The sequence below is a fragment of the Grammomys surdaster genome, unplaced genomic scaffold, assembly GCF_004785775.1.
Source record: "Grammomys surdaster isolate TR1022 unplaced genomic scaffold, NIH_TR_1.0 125704, whole genome shotgun sequence".
Lineage (NCBI taxonomy): Eukaryota > Metazoa > Chordata > Mammalia > Rodentia > Muridae > Grammomys > Grammomys surdaster.
This window is the reverse complement of record NW_021620539.1, coordinates 1,296,657-1,320,611: the sequence shown is the minus strand read 5'-3', so window position 1 is coordinate 1,320,611 and position 23,955 is coordinate 1,296,657. Positions and strand designations below refer to the sequence as shown.

General features: G+C 43.3%; 1 protein-coding gene across 4 annotated transcripts in view; it reads right to left on the bottom strand.

Annotated features, from left to right (window-relative positions):
* The window catches only part of Pla1a (phospholipase A1 member A), a 36,024-nt gene that overhangs the window by 5,845 nt on the left and 6,224 nt on the right, over positions 1–23,955 (bottom strand). The window contains exons 2-9 of one of the 4 annotated variants that reach the window (XM_028788196.1): positions 17,597–17,716; positions 12,831–13,032; positions 11,122–11,299; positions 10,594–10,702; positions 9,766–9,867; positions 7,714–7,803; positions 5,428–5,595; positions 3,430–3,519 (exon numbers count right to left, since the gene is read on the bottom strand). In XM_028788196.1, coding sequence (XP_028644029.1) covers positions 3,430–3,519; positions 5,428–5,595; positions 7,714–7,803; positions 9,766–9,867; positions 10,594–10,702; positions 11,122–11,299; positions 12,831–13,032; positions 17,597–17,716 — 1,059 coding nt within the window. The remainder of the gene's footprint in view (positions 1–3,429; positions 3,520–5,427; positions 5,596–7,713; positions 7,804–9,765; positions 9,868–10,593; positions 10,703–11,121; positions 11,300–12,830; positions 13,033–17,596; positions 17,717–23,955) is intronic. The other 3 variants (XM_028788197.1, XM_028788198.1, XM_028788199.1) reach the window with 3 other exon arrangements.

Here is a 23,955-nt window from a genome sequence, read left to right as displayed (position 1 = left end):
CCCTCCCTCTCTCCCTCTCTCTCTCTCTCTCTCTCTCTCTCTCTCTCTCTCTCTCTGGTCAGGGATACTTTGTAGCATTTTGCAGTTATTTTGGTCTCTGTTGTTTCTCCCTGACTCCATTCATGATGGGAACATAGAGCTGTAATCCTTTACTCTCCCAGTCCCTGTGTTTCTCATCTGACTGTTGGGGAAATAGCCAATGGATGCAGATACTAAGGCCTAGGTTAGAGGATTGATGTGACCCATCCAAGCCCGCTAGTCTTAGTAACAGACTCATTGACAAGCGCCAACACACTCAAGAACTCATGAGACAAAAGAACCTGCAGTCCTGTCCCCTCCAAAGAAAAAAAACAATCTGGTGTCACACGTTTCCTGTCTGTTATTACTAAAGGTTGTTGTAGTGAGAACTCTGGGATTTTGTTTTCTTTTTTAAAAAAATTGATACTATTACAGAAATATGTTTTCATTTTAATACCAGGTGTGGGATATGGGGCTGCTTCAGATTGTCCACAGCAGCAGACTATGATTTGCCTCGTGCTCTAGCAGGGGTGTGATTTTGCCAGCTGTAGATAGTCTCTGTGATTTTGTGATGTTTGGAATTCTGGGAGTTTTTTCACAGGGTATATAAATGCTAGGGCCCTGCGAGGCAAGATGGGTTGTTGGTTGTGGTTGGTCGTGGTTTGTTAAGTAGTCATGTATAAAGAAGAAACAAGAAGAAATTAGACATCCTGACAGCAAAGATCAAACTTGCCCCAAGGAACTCTGTGCAGGAAGTAGTCTAATAATGACGTTGTCCCCTTTCCTGTCTAATCTTTTTTTCTTTCTTTTCTATCTAGAGATGGAGGGCTGAAAGGGTGAAAGAAAGGGGACAGAGAAGGGTGCAAGAAAGAAGAACCCACAAAGTAGTAAAAGACCAGTTACAGGGTATAAACTGTCTTGGGCTGGGCAAGGTTCCTGAACTAGGGTGGATATTTGTGATGTAAGGGAAACTTGGGTGAGTTTGAAAGCTTCGGGAGTGTAATTGAGTTTAACCTATGGTAGATGTCATCTCTTTCTATGTTCATCAGACATTGTCTTAAGGTTCTGTTTCTCTTTTCTCCACATTGCCCTGGAAACCCAAGGAGAGTCAGGACAGATGGCTGGGTGAACACAAACTGGCAGTGAAATCCAGGAAGATGATTCAGAGAGTGGCACCCTGAGTCCTGAGTGGTCTCGAACCGAAAAACCTAAGGCCGAGCCCTGATGCTGACAAGCTGGGCCGTCCTGTCTAAGTCACTGACCCTCTTTGTCCCTCAGTTACTTTACAGGATAATGGTAAAGAGGAGAAGCCACTGTGTGAAATGCTGTCTACAAGGGACAGCTGTATATTGTTTTTAAAGTCATTATTTGTAGAAGATCAGCCCTTGCTGGCACATGCCTGGCAGGACTCAAGGTGGCAAGAGTCCTCAAGTGTCCTCAAGAGTACTGCTGAGGTGGAAGCAGGCTAAGAGCACTGAGTGTAGGAGTCCAGGGCTGTGATAACCTTTGAGTGCCCGGAGAGCTGAAGCTGGTCCCGCTGGCTCCATCGGAGCCTAGTTAGACAGGACAGGCTTGGTTGGCCTAAAGAAGGGATGGTTCTCTGCATCTATCCTTATAAGGAAAGGCTCAGAGTATGCAAGCAAGCAGGTGTTCATGCTGTCTGGTTTCCTGTGTCCCTCTGTGGTGTTTGAACGGACAAGAAGTGTTTGGGAGGGGGGTGGTATAAGAGAGAGGTTTTGAAACAAATATGAAACCGGAAATGGTATGGGTCTTTGACTCTGTCTTAGCAGGGACCTCAAAAAGCTCATAACCCCCAACATTCCCCAGGCTTCCGTACCCAATATATTCTCAGCTGCACAGACAGAGCCTGGTCAGGTTGCTGCCAGCTTGCCCTGATTGGAGTGAGAAGCCAGGACATCTGGTCTCAGAAGCATTGCTTTCACCACTACACACCACAGCCTTCCCGTTCACCTCAGAGAGCCACTGCTATCAAGAGAGTGACAAGAAGAAGGAACAAGGAACAGAGCACGATGGCATGAGGTGGCATAGAAAGGAGTCAGACCTGATGTGGAAGCCTGATTTCTTCAACCATTCATATGGCTCAGCTATTGTCTCTCAGAACCTCACTTCATGAAAAGTCCCCTATGGACTCAGACTACATAGATGTGGCCATAGCCATGAATCTCTTCATACCCCCATCTAGATCTGAAGCCCTCTGCCTAAGGGAAGGCAATAATTAAGGACCGGGCTTTGAGTCGCCACGCCTCTGGCCTCCTCTATACTACTCTATCCTCAGAACCGATTCTTGCATATGAGCTCCATCATTGTTCCCATGTTCCACAGGAGGGTGCTGGGTTTCAGAAAGGAAGGTAACCTGCTCCTAATACTCAACTGGAAGATAGAGAAGCTGAGATTCAAAGCCAGGTCCATCCTAAGCTCTGAGCACCAAATCATATCACACTGGGACTTTCTAGTAAATAGAAGGCAGTGGCCACAAAGATATCTCTACTAAAGCTGCGTAAGCTAATAAGAAAATCAGCTCAAATTACGGTGACTATATAATTTATCATCCAAGTTAGCGTAGTTTTGCTCTGTGCACACCGTAGAGCAGCAGGAGGTCCCAAGACAATGAACACCAACCAGGAAATACAGTCACCCTCCTGGAGCTGTAACGACCACGGGAAGGGCACTGGCTTAGTGGCTAACGTACATCATGAGTCTCAAGACTAATTTTTATTTGTGTTTTGCATTTTTTGTAATCATTGGCATCTTAGCTTCAGAGAAAGACATTGGGAGCAGTATCCATGAACAGCTGGATTGTGACTGTAAAGGCAAAGGTGGAAGAGGTCATGAGTCCCTCAAGGAGTCTGACCTAAGAGGCTCTGCTAGGGTGGGAGGTATGTGCTGTGGGTACCAGGAGGGAGAGAACTCTCTCTCTCTCTCTCTCTCTCTCTCTCTCTCTCTCTCTCTCACACACACACACACACACACACACACACACACACACACACACACACTTTGAGACAGGGTTTCTTTGTGTAGCCCTGGATGTTCTGGGACTCACTCTGTAGACCAGGCTAGCCTCAAACTCAGAGATTCACCTGCCTCTTTCTCCTGAGTGCTGAGATTAAAGATGCTTGCTACCACATCCAGCTGAGCACACATTTCAGTGGGGAGAGAAAGAAGAGTGAGTATGTCTGCAGAGGGAGGCTCTTGAGTCCCCACTGTAATGACACTGCTTGGATTCAGTCTCACAGTTCTGGTTCTGCCTGACACTACCTCCCGGGATACCTCCGCAAGCCCATCGCTTCCTGTGTGGTCTCCCATCCTGGGCTAGATGCATCCCCCGTGGGAACCATCGGCATCTTCAGCATCCAGCTAGCACAGCTACACCTTTTCCTCTCTACTCACCACAGTATGGGGCACTGGATGTAGTCAGGAGATAAACTTTCACTTCCTTGGGGAGCGGCTCAATCTTGACACCACCTCGTTCCACCAGTCCTGGATGAAAAGAAGCAAAGACGGCATCATTTTCAGAAGGCCATTTCTAGAATCCAGAGTCACCAGTCAGGTGTGGACTCACTTATGCACCCTTATGTTCCCCAGACACTGGACTGCACATGAGCTCTGTTTCATGCTTCGTGATGGGTCCCAAGAGCCAAACAAAACAACAACAACAAAACCAAAATCAAACAAACAAACCAAAAAAAAAAAAAAAAAGTCCCAGTGGAGTGTAAACAGGAAAGTCAGCAGGAAGGACATTCTTCAGATCAATCCACAAATTCATTTATTTTCTTTTTAAATGTGTTGTTTGTTTGTGTAGCAGGGGTCTAGGGGAAACCAGGGGCATTTGCATGTTACAACACACCTGTGGAAGTCAGAAAGCTCTTTAGTAGGTAGCCAGTTCTCTCTTTTTACCAGGTGGATACTGGGGATGGAACACATGGTTTTCTGACTTGGTGACAAGAGCCTGACTGCTGAGCCGGTTCCACTGGCCTCATTTGGCTAATTCTTGGTAGATGCCCATAAGAAGCTTGTTTTGTGTCTAGCTTTGTCTAACTTGCAAACCAATTCATATCACAGTTACTTTAACGGCACCTATATCCTGTTAATGGGGACACAGCGAAGTGAATGTTTGTCCTGAAGACTCAAAGATGACTGTTGGGGAGACTGTGCTCAGGGGTGAGGTCAGAGCTAGGACAAGGACCAGCAGGGTGAAGAACCTTGGCTAACACACTTGGAAGGGTTCGTGGCCAGCGTCTCTGAAGTTCAGTGAGAGATTGGGCAGACAGTGGGAAGTACCTGTTACAAACCACTTGACCCATCACCTCTGAAGAGAAGCTAACACTTATCTGTGGAAGAGGAGATGATGTCAGTGTGTGTTGTTAGGACACTATCTGCCTTTCACATTTTGTCAGGTTAGTACCATGTCACGTAGGAGCAATGGCAAGCTGCTGTATTCCAAGTGGTATCTAGGGATGGTAGGGAATGCAAAACTGTGGAACCAGAAGAGAGCTATTTTTCCCCCCTATGGTTTTCCCCTAGGATATGAGATGCCATGGTTTTCACAGATGGGTAGAGGCCCAATCCCTCAGCTTCTGTAGAGTCCTTTCCTCAGACTGACTGTGATCACATAGAGACATACATAACCTGCCCAACAATTAGTCACCTCCCCTATCCCAGATGATGTCATTTGGCCACCACAACCTCCCACTTCTAAAGAGGACATACATGAAGCTCTGGGAAATCCCTACCAGGTGCACATAGCCAGCAAGCATGCTAGCAGAGAGCATATAAATAAATGGCCATCTCCCAAGTGAGAGTGCACTGAGCCCTCGTGGGTTAATTTCCTCTTCCCAGATGGATAGTCTCTTGAACCTAGATCAGAGGTGCTCTGACAGTGTGATTGTCTAAACAAGACGCGTACTATCACCACACCCACTGATGTGCCAATGTGACAGGAACAATCCCACAAGGCCCCACCCCTAGACAAAGAGCTTCAGGCCATCAATGGCTGCAGAGAAAGAGAGAATCAGTCCTTTCCAAGGATGAGCCCCTTCCTTATAGGTTATCAGATCCCAAGTGGTCAGCCTTACATACGTGTACATAAGGGCAGCACTAATGGGCCTCTGTGTGTGTGTGTGTGTGTGTGTGTGTGTGTGTGTACTTTTGACAATAATAATTATAGAAGAGAAGGAGGAGAGCAAGAGGCATTGGAGGGGGGGAGAGAAAGGGATAAAGATGATGTAAGTACGGCACTCATATTTCAAATGCTTGACAGACTCAAACAATTTAACGTTTTAAAATGTAAAACTATTAAAAAAAAAAAAAAGGTGACAAATGGTTCATGCCAGAACTTCCCCAAATTGCTGAGGGAAGCTGAGGAAAGCTGAGGGAGTGAAGTCTTACCAATCCTCGGACAGGAGAGCAGGAAAGGGTTAAAGCAATCCAGACAGTCTCCTGCGAGGAAGGCCTTGTAGCTGGCACAGGGAAAGGCCATCAGTGGGCAAGTGTTCTCCAGGGCACTGATGTAGAGATGCACGGCTCTCATGTGATCACAGATCAAGTAATTGTAACCTGAGAGGGGACAAAAACGACATCACTGTTTGGGAGAAGACCAGCGGAAACTCCCTCGCTGCTGCTTACTATAAGTCTACTGAGTTTTGTACCGCAGAGGGCTATGAATAGACACAATGTCCTCTGAGCCACACTTTGAAATATTAACAGACATACTTACCGCAATCTCTCTTTCCCTTTTGATTTTCCTGAGCTATGGAAATTTGCTTGATTTGAGATTGATTCTTATGTGATCAGGAAAAAACAAAAAACAAAATGGGACCATACAGAATGAGGGGTACCATCTAAGATGCTTGTCCCTCTGCTTGTCTATCTTCTTCACTACCACCCACAAAACAGCTTTCTCACTCAGCAAAGATATACTCCAGAGCAGCGGTTCTCAACCTTCCTAATGCTCCAACTTTTTATAGAGTTCCTTACCTTGTGGTGACCTCAACCATAAAATTATTTTTGTTGCCACTTCATAACTGTAATTTTGCTACCTTTATGAACCATAATGTAAATATCTGTTTTTCGATGGTCTTAGGCCACCCTGTGAAAGGATTGTTTGACCCTCAAATGGGTCACGACACACAGGTTGAGAACCTCTGGTCTAGAGTCAACTGCTGATCATGATCAGTCTTCTTGATCAAACATGCTATACCTCGCCTAGCCCAATAACTGATTTAAAGAATTTCCCAAGTATCTCAATTACCCCAACTTGACTTGATTGTGATCATATATTATTTAAAAGTTGCAAACACACACCACCACACACCACACACACACACACACACACACACCGCACACACACATATACAGATATACTGCAGCCCAAATAAGACGGGAGCTAAAAGTTAAGGAGACTGCAGGGTCTCAGGGTTGTTTGACTTCCCCTGTGCTACAAGACTCTCTCTTGGCCTGGCAGTTAAGCATAAACATTTTCACTCTCTTCTCTCCTATGGTCAGGTGTCCCCTACTGCAGAGTTCCTTCTGGCATCAATAGGGAACAGGGGCAGCTGGTCTCTGCCCCTGTTTCTCAAACTGCATTGTGAGGAAATGAAAAGTACTGAACTAAAGTGCCTCTAAGAGTTTATACAACCCTTGAAACCAAACCATTCCTCCTGACCAGGAGAGCCGACATGCAAGTAAAGATTTCCAAAAAGGAAAAACCAGTAAATCTGACAAAAAAAAAATTAGTACTTATTTGATAAGACTGTCAAAAGAATCCTTAAAATGGAGCCTGGTGTGTTGATGGTGCACACCTGGAATCCCAGTACTCAGGAGGCTGAGGCAGGAGAACAGCTCAAAGTTTGAGGTCAACTTGGGATATTGCCTTAAAAAGCAAACAAAACAAAAATCTTTAAAATATTGAGAATTTGATCAAAATGAGAGAATATTACAAATGTACAGAAATCAGCATTTAATATTTCCAAATGAAATGCCAATATATTCATTTCAGTCCTAAGAAGAATATAAGGCTGAGAAATCTTTGGTGCTTTTGAGAGATTTAGTATTATTAAAAATAGATATTAACTATATTTGTTACTTAAATTCATTTATAATTTAAAATATGTGTTAAATACTTTCAAAAAGAGAATTCTAGAAGAATGTATTTAGGAGAGAATGTGTTAAAAATATCTTTAAGATAATTTTGGAAGCTGAGCATAGCAGTATATTCCTTCAATCCCAGCACTCACGAGGCAGAGGCAGGCAGAGGCAGGCAGATCTCTGCAAGCTTTGTAAGACATTGGGCAAAGCAACCTTTGGCCATGCAGCTCTTTGGTCTGATGGCTTGCTTCTGCCACTGCTACATTCTGAAGAGAACGCAGCTCCCTTAGGACTTGCCACAGATCATGTCTCAGGACGGAATGGGGGTTATTGGCCTGAACAACATAAGCTCATGACAGAGCCTGACATAAACTAGGATGACAGCACACACATGAGGCCGGCTTCCAGCATCAGAGAACTCTCTGGCATTCATGGGCTCCAAAGGTAACTAGTACGTGCTAAAACCAGTAAAACATAGGAGGGCATCATCAGGAAGACCCTGTGTGGCCCACATTGGCTGATCAGGGTGGAGACATGGTGAATTTCAGTTTGTGAAGCAGGGAAATACTAACTCTCTAGCTTGCTGACCTGCGTGAAAGAATGTAGGGCATCCAGGCTGGTCTTGGCCTCCATTGACAAAGTAGTCTACATGTCCGACAGGAATCCGGATACCCAAATCTGAAAGAGGCAGAGCCCTGTTAACCTCTTGCTTCAGGAATGTACTTCCCCAGACCCACATCAGGGTGGTCGGGAGTAAGTGTCCTCGTTCCGAAGGGCTGGGAAGCTACACAGGCAAACCACACTGGGAGCAAGCACACTGGGATCAGTTTACAGGATACTTGAACTTGACCAGTAAAATAAAGTAAATCTTCCTTTTCTGTTACACTTGAACCACGTGATTCTCTTTCCTGTTTCTAGAACAGATCACCCAAGCACTCACCCAAGTCCAAGCCTTACTTTGTCCATCTCCTCTACCCAGAACCTTCTAGAACTCACCAAGGCTGATTCACTCTCCTCCACTGAGACTTACCCACTATAGAGATGCTCGTCAATAATCCTTTGGAAGGAATCCTCTCCAATGTTACCCTCTATCAATCAAGACACTTTCTTACACAATGTGTAATAGCCACATACATGTGATAATAACAACCTGTAATCTGGCCTTGTTTCTTTGAATGAAGCCTTCAGGTATTTCCATGTTTTTGCCTGTTTGGTTGATTTTTGTTATTTTTTCTCGTGGGTCCTTGACACCCACTACAACACCTGGCTCACAATGAGTGACTAATAAACTGTTATTGAATGAACAAATAAACAGATGCCTAACTACATATCCCTGTTCGTTGTTGAATTCTCAGGACTGGCTTCCTAGCTCAGGGAAGATCAATCAAATAAGCGGAATCATTAGTTTTTATCTCCTTAAAGAAGCAGCTCCAACATCAAAAGGCCCAGAGAGCCAATGTCAGGTAACGAAGAATCGAACATGACATAGATTTGTTGGGGACGGGAGACCTCTACTTCATTTTAAAAATTGGTTTTACATAGGAAAACGATTTTTTTATCATACTGAAATAAATACAAATAACAAAAGTTACCATCTTAATCTTTAAGAAGACAAGTAGAGCCTGTAAGTATCTTTACTGATTGTCTACATTAATAGCGAGAAGTCATTGTCGCCCTTTATTGCCTAAATATTGCTGTCCTGAACTAAAGCTATCTGTTAGGCACCAACTCCTCATTTCTCTTCCCTCGTCCTCCATTAACCACCATTGTGTTTCTGTCTCCACAGATGTGACTCTTAAGTAAAGGACTCACCTTACTCATAAGATCAACTATCGTAACACAGCCAGGCTTGTGTGACATTGGTGTGTATCTGTGCAGTGATGGGGCAAGGGGTGGACAATATCACTGCGTGGGCTTCTTCTTCCGGTCACATGCCTTGTAAGCTTTGGATGCTAGAAGAATGCTTTAGACCTAAGGGATGAGCCACAGGTATCTCTCTTCCTTCAACTATAAGCCCTTCTGGTCTAGAACACTGAGCACAGAGCCTGGTACACACCATGGGGACATTTTATTTCCAGTAGAGATAAGGATGATTGTCCACTTCCTTTCCCAGGTAGTCAGAAAGATAAGGCGGAGTGAGAGTTAAAGTGACCTTTCCTGTGTGGGTCACTGTTAGAAGGGAGATTCTCTCTCTTGACCTAGGTTTGTCCCCTGGGGAAAAGGGAAGTCCTGACTGGCCTGTATGCCCAGGGAGCAGAATGCCCCTATCAGCATCCTCAGGGGACAGGTGCACACAGTCTAAAAAAGCAGCATGATTTTCCCATATGTTATGCAGACAGCAATACAGGGTTTGGTGTTGAATCAGTAAGATTACCAAACAAACCATTTTGGTTCATAAATGAGAGTCCTCCGGACCACTGGTAGCTTAAAATAAAACTACTACTCTCCGTGGTCACAGTAACAATGAAAACCAAAGAATGATCTCAGAGCTGGAAGAGACCTTCAAAATCATTCTGATACAGTAGAGATACTGTACAACAGAAGCTCTACTGGGGGACAGGAGCTCTCTGGCCAGGACTACACCCCTAGGTGCTAGCATCACAGCCTTTACCTATGTGCACTCCCTCATCCCAGACTCACTGTCAGTGTCTGTGTGGATGGCTTCCACAAACAGGGCATCTCCAGCATCCAAGCGTTCCTCCAGGCTGGCTCTGGTGTACTCTGGTCCAGCAGGATCCAGACCTATAAGGACAGGCTACTATCAGGATCCTCTTCCCTCCCAACTCCTAGAAACACCATGGATGTACATTGTGCCTTCCCTAGCAATTCCCCCAGTTCAGCTCAGAGCATCATCTAAGCAGGATTAAGGGTTGGAAGAACCAGTTCCAGAACCACTTTAATCCAGGAAACCCTATGGTCTGTTGTCTGTTGTACTCTCTCAGTGGCCTGGTTTTCTGCTTCTATAATGAACTTAACAATACTAACAATTTGACAAAAACAATGATAATAGATGTCATCCCAGAGGGCCTCTCAGGAGGAGTCTTTGAGACGTGATTCAAATCTGTCCAACTGAAGAACTAAGAATGTAGGGTATTTACCAGGCCACCCCCCCTCTTACTGACTGAGACAGAAGACTGAAGCATAAACCCCTGTCTCTGGAGCTATTTAGCACACTGTCTACGGGTGATTTCCACACCAAATCCCAATTACAGCTTATTACAACCTATTGTATAAATATGTGCACTGAGGTTTGGAAACAAATACATGGGTTCTTACTGTGACATAGGAGACTGGAAGAATGACACGATTTTACACAAATAATGGATCATTTTAGTAGCAATAATGACTCCGTTGTAAGGTTGTGGACTCAGTGTCCCATCTGCTCACCTCAGACGAGTCTCTGAAGCAATATCTCTCTGTCTCTAATGACTGAGAGGAAAAGTAAATCGGCATTTTTTTTTTTTTTACCTGTGATCCGTCCCAACTGGCCTTTGTAGAAATGCCCCACCATGCCTCCAACATGAGCCCCCAGACTAATACCAATGATGTGGACTGAGGACTCCGACACACCCAGCTCCTGGAATAGACAACAGATTCCACTTGGACCACAGCGGCTTTCCTCAGGCTTCTAAAACCAAAGGCCTTGGGCATCACACACCCACCCACATGCTTCAGAACGAGGGCATGCCTCCTATCCATCATTGTTTCTCTTTTTTGAGCTCTGCAACTCCTCCCCCACCTCAGTTCCCTCACTTCAAAGTATTCAGTGGCTGCATCATTCCTAAATTATGCATGGTCAGCATTCTCTATTTTTGTGCAGAAACATGTCTTACAGAAGCCTGGGGGCCTTGAGGAGGCTCGGTGCCCTGCTTGTCAGCGCCCCAAGAATCTAGCTCCACTTTTGCCCCAAATCTCAAGGGCAAATCTTTTTATATCAGGCTTCCCCTTTCTGTTTGTACAAATGGCCCAAACAAATCCAAGCCTTCCAGAACTTACCAAAAGTTTGCTGAGGAAACGGGAGATCTCCAGGCTCAACTTGACCACATTCTCCACAGCTGAGAAGTACACCCCCGTAGAACCATAAACCCAGTCCACTGCAATCACGTTAGCATCCGCTGCCCGCAGGAGAGCACCAATAAACTTGTCGATCCAAGAAGGCTTTGTTCCTAACGCCCTAGATGTGAGTCAAAATACAGAGGGAAATTACTTGCCAAGCAGATAGCTATTGATAGATGCCCCATCTAGTCGCTAAGCTAAAGAAATGAAGACTAAGGACAGCCAGTGGCACAGAGCTTTGAGTAGAGGGAGAAACATCCTTCCAGAGTCACCAGCACATGTGGGGCCTTCATGTAAATTATCTGAAAGGGCCTCTCGTTGCATGTACAACTCACAACTCATGGCAGAGTCCAGCCACACCTACCCTCAGTCTGCCCCTTCGTGCGAAGCTCTGCACACTGTCTGCATGCTCTGTCTATATGCTGTTTGAGAGACAATTCTGTTCTCAATTTAAAATATAAGTTCTGCCCTTGAGGAGACTTTTATTCATATTCATATGCCCTTGTGTTCATTTACAACACATTCTTCATGTGCCTCTGGACCTGTGGGGTAGATTGGGTGATTTCCAAGATGTAAAGCCAAGTCCCTGTCCTTCTAGAGCCTTGGGGATGAGACTTTTCTAGAAAGATAGTGATGGAAAATTTCCAGAAAGCTTTCTTAATGGTGTGGAAAGACATTCCAGCTCCCTGTAGTGTGACACTGAGAGCATGCTCACAAGGAGACAGGAGTACAGACTGGGTGTGTGCTCTGCAAAGTGGTCCCTGACTTTAAATAGGAGGGTTGCCTAATGAACACTCCAGCTCCATCAGCTATCCCTGGGCTGGAGGCACACATTCTGCCTGGGAGAGTGGCTGCATAGAAGACTTGCTAGAGAAATGTGTTGGGAGAAGAATAGAGAATGTCAGTTAGGGGTACAGGTAACTGGGCCTTTGGAGCAGATAGGGGCCAGATGTGAAGTTGTGGGGGCACCTCTTCTATTGGTACCCCAATTCCATATGCCCTGCAGTCACTCGGGCCCTCTTTTCTCAAAAACTTTCTCTCTTTTCTGTTTTGTCAGCAGGTTTTGGGGAAAAAGATATTTGAAGGAAAGGGTGGTGATTGAGTTGGACAGTAGGGTACCAGAAACCACAGAGCTGTCAGGCTCCTGAGAAATGTTAACCTCTGAGGAAGATGGAGGTAGCATCATAAACAAAAATTACTCAAGTCATTAAATCATGGAAAAAAAGTGAAGAAAAAAAAAGAGGAAATAAAACTCTGGGCAAAAAGTACCTTATTGTTATCCCTAAGTGACTGCGTAAAGCCTGTGACCTCACTGTCCCAAATGAATCATGCTGTACAACCACACTTTGGGGATCACGGTTCAGGTTTTTGCCAAAGAACCTCTGAGACTATTCCTCCACCTTCCTTTTTAATCCAGATATGGAAACTGGAGTGGCTTGTCCAGGGTCATAAAGACTGTGCAGAGGCTTAATGTCTGTGCCAGGAAGAGTGAGGGAACAGCATGCGCAGGGTTCACATGAGGCTCCTTCAAGGACATAAGCGGTGATGGGCAGTAACCTCATGGCTCTTCATCTCCCCATCATCTCCCCATGTACTGTGGTCTCTTTGGTTCTTAGCCAAGAAGATCCTACTGGTTGCTTAGCTCTCACCTGAATCCATGAATAATTATTTTGGTTCCCAGACTGGCATTGAACTCAGAGTTCCGGATGTCACTGCCTTCTTCCACTAGCTGCCCACAGCTGGGGTCCAAGGGGGTAAAGAGGAGAAACTGCACTTTGAGGTTGGTGCCTCGGAGGAGGTTGGCACTCTGGAAGTCAGTGCACTTGGGCTGGGTGGTAGGGGGTACGTTCCCTGAAGGAAACAACACGAGATGAGAACATTCAGAATGAGGGCAACGTCTTTTAGAAGGACGATGTCCTGGATGGAAGAAATGAACGAGCTGTAAGCCTGAGATGTGTTACGAGTCAGCCAGCTCAGAGATTAATCACTTATTTGTCAAAAGTTGCATCCGTTCTGTAAGCAGAAATCTGTGCTTAATTTTCACACCTAATAGTGAAATACCAGAGAAAAGTAGGAATATTGTTCAGGTCAAGGAAGTTAAAGGCCATAGTAAAAATGGCTGTTGGGGGCCGAGTGAAGTTAATCTTGTCAACTCGACTGGATTTAGAACCTCCTAGACACACTTTCTGGGTGTGACTGACTTGAAGGTGTTTTCAGAGAGGCTTAGCTGAGGAGGAAGGATCCAGTCTGGATGTGGATAACACCATCCCACAGAACAGGAGCCCAGACCAACTAATGAGGGGAAACAGGGAAAGGCAGAAGAGCACCACTGTTCACTTCTCTCTACTTCTGACTGGATGCAGTGTGACCAGAGCCACAATGTGTACACCTCATCCCCTGCGGTGCCTTCCCATCACATTGCAACGTGTCCCTTTTAAACCCTCAGCCAAATCAGATCCTTCTCTTAAGTTACCTCTTTCAGTCATATTCTCACAGTGATGAGAAAAGCAGCTAAGACAAGCCCCTCCCCCAAAGCTGTACACTTTGAAGTCTTATTTGCCAGCGCCTTAGAATGTGGCCGTATTTAGCAAGGAGACTTTTGCAATGATAGTTAAAGTACAATTAGACTTTAATTCAGTGTGGTTGGTGTCCTTATGAAAGGAGAAATTTTGACAGAAACAAAGGAAAGATGAGGCAAACTGGCACAAGAAGAAATCAAAGGGAGAAGGCTTGGGCTGAGTCCCTCATGAACCTTAGAAGGAACCTACCTCAATTGACACTGTGAGGAGCTTTCACAAACCACACCTACTTAAAGCACTTTTCAGTATACTCTTTAGGTGCAATATGCTCCAATGTTCCATATATTTTTAGCCAAAGCCAAAGAACTTTTGACAGCATCAAAGAGAAAATGCCCAACCTAAAACTCTTCCCTTCCTAAAGGGAACAGACGGCTCATATCATTTGAGCTTGTATCCCTGAGTCTACCTCTGTGATGAGGTGCTTATGGTCCTTAGCTCCCAAAACTTCTCACAGGGACAGACTGGAGTAGGGACAAGATGCATTCTGACCCAACACGTGGCACCATGGCAGTCCTCTAGAATTACTGCCATGGAACAAAGATCACAGACTTGTCTTTATGGAGACTCTTTCTCTAATGATGACAGCACCTTTAGATTCTGCCATGGCTATGTTATCAGAAGTAACTGTGACACACACACACACACACACACACACATAGCACAAGTGTGGACCTAGGATGCCCTGGGGTGTGGAACTATTGTTAGTGGATCTTGGGAACCCAACCATAGAGAGTCTTCCACACAGCAACACCGTATTGCTGAGTCTGAGCCCCAGCCTCTTATGTAATCCTTCCAGATAGCTTTGTCCTTGACACTCCTGGGACTGAGCCCATTCTTAGTGTGGCAACCTTCTCAATCTACACTTTGAGGTCCCATAGTAGGTGAGAGAGATATCTGTCTATTCTACTTCATTTGCCTTTCATAGCCTTTGACATTGATTAATTTTCTTTTTTGAACACTTCCTTCCCACACTCCATTTTGTGTTTAGTAGTACTGAAGGTGGACCCCAGGGTAGTGTGAAGCAAGTACTCTACCATTGAGCTAGAGCCTCAGCCCTAATATTTTTTAAAGATAGGATCTTCTTACAGGACTCCATATTAGCCTCAAATCCACGAACTTGCTGCCTCAGCTTTCTGAATACTAGGATCAAAGATATGTGTCACTACATTTGACAAAACTAAATCCTCTCAAATGAGCATACGTCCCCTCAGTGAGTGCTGTGGCTTGAGTATAACTTGAGTATAATCCCCTCCAAATCTATTATGTCCCCAAGATGGCAGTATTGAGAGGCACAACGGGCCTTTAAGAAATGGAGCCCACCCATGTATGGTGGCACACACATTTAATTCAACCACTTGGGAAGCAGACAGAGAATTGTGATCTTGGGATTGTGACTGGGTTATATAGTAATTTCCAGGCCAGCCTGGGCTAAATAATGAAACCCTATCTCAAGAAACAAAGGACTGGCAAGGTAGCTCAGTGGCGGAGCACTTGTAAAAGGCCTAACTTTTGATCTGCAGAACTGGGGGGAAATCCACATGAGACCTAATGAGATCCTTGGCTCACTGAATGCATACCCTAGAAGCTGATGGTAGGACCTCAGACTCTTTATTCAACTCTTTCTACACTTGGCCCAGTAATGACATTTTTCTCCAGTATATGCTTCCATCATAACATCCCATTAAGAAAAGACCAACCCAGTGGGCTGCTTGGTCTTGGACTTGTATTTCCAAAACCAGATAAACTTGAGCTAAGTGATGCTCAGTCCTTTTAAAGTTATTTGTGTCAGGTATTTTGTAGTATAAATATAAAACTGACTAATCCAGAAATCCCCCAAATCATCAAAGGATCAAATCACTCAGACAACATTATCTAAATAAATGTCAAAATTAGAAGCTAACAACAAAATGTGAAGTGAAAATTTCTGGTTTATTTGGAGACTCAGTTGTGTTACATGCTTTTCTGGAAACCGTCTTTTTTTTAAGTTTTTTTAAAAATCATTTATTATGAATATAGTGTTCTGTCTGCATGTATCCCTGCAGGTTAGAAGAGAGCACCAGATCTCATTACAGATGGTTGTGAGCCACCATGTGGTTGCTGGGAATTGAACTCAGGACCTCTGGAAGAGCAGTCAGTGCTCTTAACCGCTGAGCCATCTCTCCAGCCCTGGAAACTGTCTTATGAGGGGATTTTTTTTTTTGCTGAAACAGACATGTGAGCAGATGTTTTTGCTGATGCAGACACATGGGAGAATGTTTTGCTGAGAACAGACATGTTGTGTTTTTTTCTGGAAGCTGCCTGGAAAAGGGGCATGTGATATTTTATTGGACCAGATGCTTGAGAGGACACATGATATTTGGAAAGGATAGAAGTATAACCCAAAAGACAGTTGATGATACTCAAATTGGTTCACCTTGCCACTCTTTCTGGTCTTCTATGGACTTTGCTGAGGTTGCTGTGGCATTGGTTCTCCTTGACTTTTTCACTAATCATTATTTGTTGTGACTTCATGTAAAGAAATGCACCAAAGAATTTCTGGTGGTGTTCTGGTGATTTCTTGCCACTTCCGCAGACTCAGTCCAATTGGAACTGCCATTGCTGATTTGGGAATGGTGTTTGCAAGTGGATTGAGCTACTATTGCTGACTCATGTGAACTGAACTGCTGATATCCTGACAATGAAGATTTGAATTGCCCCAAAGAACTATTTCTAAACAGGTCTACATCCTCCTTTGCCCTAAAAACCTTTCTTTCTCACTATCTCTGGTGGGTGATGGACTAGAAAGAAGGTTAAGGCATTTAGGAACACTTATTAAAGTAGGTTTTGAAAAATAGAAGCCTACAAAAATGTATTTTAAAATACATGGGAAGTATAAAAACTCTCTTTAGCAATGTGCCTGTTAAAGAATAATCACAGTGGAAAGTGAAGAATATAAGAAAAGCTAACTGGTGTTAAGATTCTTAGAGAGTAGCTAATGCAGCACTTACAGTGTCAGTGTGACTTACTGGGAGGCCGTTACACCAAAGCAACTTGAGTTCCCAAGTTAGCAAATGGAAACTCAATACAGCAAGTGTACAATTAGAAACAAAACTAAGGCTTGACCAACGAGAAGCAGCCCCTTCGCTTCTGACTAAGGGCTTTAAGCCCACTTTAACTCATCAAATAGCTTCTTTTTATTGCTTGTCTTTCAAGACTTTTATCTTAAGGCAAGGGTGGTGGTGCACACCTTTAAGCCCAGCTCTTGGGAAACAGAGGCAGGCAGATCTCTATGAGTTGAAGACCAGCCTGGTCTACAAAGAGAGTTCCAGGACAGCCAGAGGTATACAGTGAGACACTGTCTCCAGGAATGAGTTGAGGTACATAGTTTTAAGTGTAATAATGTTAAGGGAAAAAAAAGAAAAGTGTTTGCTTAGGTAAGTCAGTCCTTTTAGGCAAGAATAACACAGTCACTCCAGATACAGCAAAAGAACTAGAAAGGTAACAGTTGAAATTAAAGAATTACAAAGCACAAGATAGGCATGATAACCTCAACAACTCAGTCATTGCAGTTCAGGCCAAAGTCTTAGACCCTTTCCATTCCTCACACATGAGTGGTAAACAAACCCTGCTGGCTTTGTTATCAGAATTGCATATTCAGAATTCAACCATCCCCGCCTACCTAGTCATTATTTAGGGCTGAGTCTTGGCCATTTCTCAAGATGACTCTGATAGGTTATCACTGCTTTTCTGGCCTACATTACACTTGCTCTGATTGTTGCACAGTGGTCAAGATCATCCCCTGGGTAAAGTTAAGTCAGATCAGGATCATCTTCTATGATAATCAAGATTAGACTCACTGGTTACTAAGTTGTGTTGTGTTGAACTGCCTTCTTCTTGTCTTCCAAGGCTTGTTTCTCTGCTCCCAGTGAGAGACTCGGGGATCCCTCCAACTGGCACCCAATGTGTGGGGTTTAATCCTAGGAGAAGGAAGGTAAGAAGGTTTTTTTTGTTTTCTTTAAATAGAAGCAAAGGGTAGGAGACTGGTCCTACCAGGAGTCATGACCCTGAGTGAGAGAATGAAACAGCATGGGTTCTTCTCAGTCCTCTGAGGCAGAGCATTTTATACAGTTATTGAGATACCTGTTAAGATCCAAGGGAGCAAAGATATTTACAGTCACAGCTCCACGACTGTACAAATGGCTGTAAAATCTAGTCCTCTGTTTGCTGAACAAGAAACCATTGATGTTGACAAATGGAAACACACACATAGGAGCTAATAAAAAAAAAAAGAGCTATCATCATGAAAAGGGGGATAAAATCCCTGTCATTACTTTGCAATCTGGAAGGTAGTAATGTATTGCTTATATCATCTTCAGCAGGATCACAATGAGGAGGACCCTCTGGACACATCTTGGGAGGAAACTCTGGTTCCGAGTTCTGCCCCACTGCTGAGGTATGGAAACCAGGCAGGCTGAATGTGGAGCACTAGATTGCATTTACCTTGTGTCAAAGTAGGGTGCTGGGCTCAAGAGAAGCACAGATACACCACTCATGGGGTGGGAAAATGCAGCCTAAGATGTGGGAGGCCAAGGCTGGGGTTCCCTGACTCCTGGCCATCCAGTCACCACTGGAAACCATACAGAGGAATGGAGAATGGATGGTCGGGGCTTCCATAGACCTGAAACAAAGCGGGAACTCGGGGTCCTCAGACTCCTAGACATCCAAATGCTGCTGGAAGTCATAGAGGAGCTGAGAATGGAGAAGGCCTGTGGACTGAGGATGAGTCTAGGGCTGGGGGATGGGGAACTCTGGCATAGTTTATCTGAGATTGTCCTTAGGTTAGCTGTGGTTGTCTGGGAGCAGAGAGACCTTCTGCAGGAGACTTAGGTAGCTCAGCTCTGTAGATGAAGGCTTTTTCTATGTTCCCCGTGGTAGTTCTTGATGAAAGAGAGTCCTTTGTTCCAAACTGTTTATTGTTCATCGTGGAAAATGGGTGTATATCACCCCCTCAGGGTGGACCAGAGATTAAATACTTTTTGCAGGAAGGAATGTCCGGAAGGGAAGCTTATTGGCTAAACCCTCAGGGCCTCTAGATACCTCATTAACATGGAGAACTCTGCTCTGATCTACATGTTCATAGGTCACGTTCCTATGTGGGTAGGGTCACATGACAGGGGCCTGGTCAGGAGCAGGTCAAGCAATCCTCTCAGAGGTTCTGGGGCTTCTAACCAGCTTAACGCTACCAAGTTTTCTGGCATGGTCCACTACCCTACAGGGAACTACTGTTCCTACATTTAAGGAGACCAGTTTAGACATGTTGCACTTACTTTAAACCTCCCAGACTTATATCCATGTACAGCAAATATTCATTCTTGTCAATCTGATATAGAAATTCTGTCTATGCTCTTTCACTTTAAGACCACTCGAGGAAAATTAGGGACATAATCAACAGGAAAATGATTGGACCAAATGCTCTATCATGACAGCTCTTAAAATACCTGTGATGCTAAATCTTCAAAACACAAATGTGCATCAACATAGCCCATTTGCTTTTGAGTTCTTAAAGAATTTCAGAAAATCTTTCTATGTTAATGGCGTGCATGCTCCATTTACTAATGTGATGTGGAAAATTTTAAGTAGGGATATTGTTGCTCATTGGAGCTATAAGCAAACAGGTAAAGCTTCCAAAGTCCCAGGACAATAGTAGATGTGGAAATCAAAATACTATGACAAATGTGATGATCAGGCAGAAAGAAAGTATAATAAAATCCCTTTTAATTCTTCATCCTTTGTGGAGTAGGCGACAGAGCGGTGCTCTGACACAGAAGGATGATTTGGCTCAGTATTGTAAGCCTGGAGAACTACTCCCGATCATGGAGTAACTGTGGATTCTCTGGACACTTTAAAACATAAAGTTAATGAGCTTTGGCCTGAGTTTCTTGCTCTCATTAAGAGAGCAGTGCAACAAAAAGTAGCTTACAGGAAAGCCCCAGATACCTTGGGTCAGGCAGCTCATGGTTGATGGAGCCTCCAAAGTGGGTAGACAGGACAAATAACACACAGTGACTCTTTGACTGGGTGTCATCCACTCAACGTATTGACAGCTCTCATCTTGTGCTGCAGAAGTTATTCAGAAACTTTTCAAAAGAGACCTTGCATTGAATGCAGGAGTAAAGGACCTTGGAAAAATGAATGCAAAAAAAGAAAAAAAAATCTAGTAATCTTGTTCTTTGTCTTTGCCCATGATATAAAAAGGGAAATGTCGATCCAAATTTGACAAAGATGGTATACAAGCCTTTAAACTTCCAAAGGGGCAATGCCCAGGCTCAGAATCAAGAGAGAAAGTGACTCAGACAACAAAAATAAACCAGATTCAAGAGCAGTATCCATCCAGTGATTTAGGAGAAACAACAGGATTTTCTGAAATGGGATTAAATTCCTTGCTTTATGGACAAGATGGTTATCAGTAGATGGTTGTCCTGTATTGACCTTATACATGGACAACCCCCTGTTAGAGGGATTCTAGACGCGGAGGAAGATGATTCCATTATTAGCCAACATCAACAATCTCCACCCTGACCAATGCCTAAAGGCCCACATTTACAAGCTGTTGGAGGCCAATAGGATTCTTTAAAAAGTACTAATGTATTAAACTGAACTGACAAAGATTCTTCTTTGGCACTGGGTAGCTCCATCTTGTCTCATACATTTTTGTGGGGAAGAGATATATCACAACAAATGCAAGCAGCATTTCCATAGCAACTAATGAGTCATCTGAGAATTATTATAAGGCAGAGTAACCCCAACCCACCACCACATAGGGGTCATTGGTCAAAGGTCAAAGGTCATCATACATCTTTTATATCTACAATGAGTCTCTGATGACCCAGTATGGATTGATCGGGTGCCCCATCACAGGAAAAGTTAAAACGGGAACAACTTCCAGGAACAATTGCAACTAAGACACATAGAACCTCCAGTCACTCCTTGGGATTTCCTAGTGCATGTCTGTGAGCTGTACCTCCTACATTTAATTAGCACACTCCATTCCAGGCAGGTGTCCCCTTTGTTCTTCCTCTTGTGAGAAGCCCTGGCTATTGTCACTTTCTGGAATGTTCTGCCAGGCATGCTTGTGTTTAATCCCTCCTCCCCATCAAGCCTGCCTTTCAGATACCATTTTCTCTCCTCAGCCTCTCAACCCTTCAGTCTTTCTTTCTTTTGTGTTGTTGTTGTTGTTGTTGGTTGTTTGTTTTGTTTTGTTTTTTCTAGACAGATTTTCTCTGTGTAGCCCTGGCCGTCCTGGAGCTTGTTCTGCAGACCAGGCTGGCCTCAAACTCAAAGATCTGCCTGCCTTCAATCTTTCTTACCCTGGTCTCTTTACTTGTGTACAAATCATCAGTTTCTGATCTACCCTGCACTTGCTGTTGGACTTGTTTGTTGATAATCTGCCTGCATTATACTAGACTCTCAAGCAAGGCAAGGCTTTGTATCCATTTTGTTTATTCTGCTACTTGGACTAGCACCTACCACACACAATACACTCCAATAACCGGCTCTCCAAAAAGAATAATAAACCAGATGTACTTTGATAAGAGCAAGTAAGAAAAAAAAAATGGAGGAACTCAACAGTACAAAGTATCAAGGACTGAAAAGGCAAGTCAATACAGACACAACTGATTTCTTTTTCTAATCATAAAAGAGCATACTTATACCTAGCCAGAAATTGAAACTAAATTTTTAAATTTGTTTAAATTTAGAATTTTCTAAAAATGCATACTTTCTTAGAAAAATATAGTTTACTGAAGCTTTGTCAAAAAAAATAAAGAAAAAATTAGCACATTTCAAGCTATAGAAGAAAGGAATTGAAAGAGCAGGTTTCAAACCATCCATCAAAAAAAAAAAAAAAAACCCTAACAGGTCAGACAATCTTACAGAGAGCTTCAGCAACCCTGAAATTCTCAGTTTTACACATTACTGCAGAAAACAGAAAACAGGAAACAGAATAACAACTCATTCTACAAAAATAATCAAAATATCAAATCTAGATAAAATACCTGCAAATCAAAACCCATCAAGGATAACAAGCGCAAAAGACCTAAAAATATACCATGGCCAACCAGGGTTTAATTCAAGAAATAAAGAGTTTGTAAGATTTGTAAGATTAATATATAAATAATATGCTCAACTCAACTCACGTGGCTCCACTTAAAACCGAGAACCAACCTGTTCTCAAGGGTGTGGTGGGCACATGCCTGTAATTTCATATTCAGGAGGCTGAGGCAGAAGGATCTTAAATTCCAGGAGATCTTGAATTACACAGAGAGATCCTGCCTCAAAAACATAGTACTACTACTAAAGAAGGTTGTTTCTGTTGTTGCCTTTGTTAAATATTATTCTGGAGGTCCTAGTCCTTGCCAAAAGAACAAGACAATAAAGTGAAATAAATTATATAATTTGACAAGGGATAGGGGAAAATGCCAGTATTTACAGGTGATAAAATTGTTGATCATGGGCTGGAGAGACAGTTAAGTTGTTAAGAGCATTTATTGCCTTTCCAGAGAGCCTGACTTGGTTCCCAGCACCTACATTGGACGATTTACCAACACCTGTAATTCCAGCTCCTGGAAATCCTGAACTCCTGTGCCTCTCCCTCTCTCTCTCTCTCTCTCTCTCTCTCTCTCTCTCTCTCTCTCTCTCTCTCACACACACACACACACACACACACACACACACACACACACACACACGAGTATAAAACCTGGCGAGGTAAGTATGAACGCTGCTCCCTTTTGTTTTGTGTTTCTTTTTGTTTTTTGGTGGTTCTGTGTAGTGAACCCAGGGTTTTACATATTTAAATAGAACCCACAAAGTGTTCTGCAGAACTACAGCTTCAAGCGTGTGTGTGTGTGTGTGTGTGTGTGTGTGTGTGTGTGTGTGTGTGAATGTGCATGTGTGTATTGTGTGTTTGTCTGTGTGTGTCTGTGTGTCTGTCTGCGTGTCTGTCTCTCTGTGTGTGTGTATGTGTGTTGTTGCAAGGGACAATGGTAGGAGTTTGCACTCACTAAGCATACAGTTCATTTTGCCTCCAAACTACACACAGAGACACATAGACACACAGACACACAGACACAGCTCCAACACATTTACACTTTAAAATGCAGTGGTAAGTATGCAGAATTGGTTCCTTTTTTCTTTCCAAGATTACATTTTTCATTTGCAAAGATAAACTTAAAAAAGACATTCTTTTTATAGATCTTAAAATAAATATACTGCTAAAACCAAGGGTGAAAAAAGAAAATATTACAAAGTGAAAATGGACGTAACAACAAGAATGTTTACAGGGGGAAAAAAAAAACCTAATTGGAAAATTGAAATTGAAAATACAAAGGATAAAAAAAAAGAAAATAAAAAATGTTGCAAAGTAAAAATAGGCACAATGACAAGGATGTATATAGAAAAGAAAACCTAGCTGGATATTGAAACTGAAAAGGAACAATGATCATCACACCATGGTCAGATAGACGGTAGTCCATGGGATAGGGGATTTTTAAAAGCATTATTTTATTATTACTGTCATTGTTGTTGTGTATGTGTACCTGATGTGTGGGAGGGGGTTGCACACTTTGTAGATCTGGCTTTTTCTCATTCTGCTTTCACTCTGGATTCTGAGGACTGAACTCAGGTTACCAGACTGAGTAGCAAGTGCCCTCACCTGCCAAGTCCTCTGCCAGCCCTAGAGAGACTGATACTATCAACAGTAGGCAATGTAGTAATTTAATTCTCACACAAGCAACCTAAAAGGAAAATATACATACCTCAATAAATTGAAAAGCCCAAGCAACGAATTGAAGAAGTTTGCTTATGCAAATAAAAAATTCTCAGAGTGAGAAGCAAGAATTAAAGAAATCTATAATAGGCATCAATTTGGCAATAACTATGTAATACAATAATCCAGAATATTCATGAGAAAAGAAATGAGATTTCATATATGGCGGGGAGGGGAGGTTATAACACAGATAAAAGACTTTTGGCATAGACAGAGCACCACCGAACTAGGACACAGGGGTTCCACTCTCAGAAGTCAGTCAGCAGCTCTCTCATTGCAGCAACATACATGACAGAAAACCATCTGGGGATTATCTAGCTGTATTTCAATGGACAGAAATGAAGAAATAGTGTGTTTGTTTACAATTTAATAACCAGCAATGTTTAAATC